Genomic DNA, 221 nt, shown 5'->3' on the forward strand with positions numbered 1-221 from the left:
TGGCCTGTGCCACTGCCCCCACCCACTTACCTTGGTGAAGTGGAACTGGAGGGGGTCGTCCGTGGAGAGGGAGACCATGAGCCCCCGGGAGAGGTACTCGGGCAGGGGGTTGCGGTGGTAGCTGAGGAAGAGGCTGTTGTTGCTCAGCGGGGACATGGCGATGCCGATCTGTGCCAGGTAGTAGAGGTACTGCAGGACGGGGGCCTGGAGGGGGATGGCAC

At 64.7% G+C, this 221-nt stretch overlaps 1 protein-coding gene across 1 annotated transcript in view; it reads right to left on the reverse strand.

Moving 5' to 3' along the window:
* Positions 1–30: 30 nt before the first annotated feature.
* Positions 31–221, reverse strand: part of LOC104495556 (AMP deaminase 2-like) — a gene marked incomplete at both ends in the record, with an annotated part of 3,846 nt that continues 3,655 nt past the window's right edge. Inside the window, one exon of the mRNA XM_010138534.1 lies at positions 31–204. Coding sequence (XP_010136836.1) covers positions 31–204 — 174 coding nt within the window. The remainder of the gene's footprint in view (positions 205–221) is intronic.

Source organism: Buceros rhinoceros, unplaced genomic scaffold, assembly GCF_000710305.1.
Source record: "Buceros rhinoceros silvestris isolate BGI_N320 unplaced genomic scaffold, ASM71030v1 scaffold22386, whole genome shotgun sequence".
Classification (NCBI taxonomy): Eukaryota; Metazoa; Chordata; class Aves; order Bucerotiformes; family Bucerotidae; genus Buceros; species Buceros rhinoceros.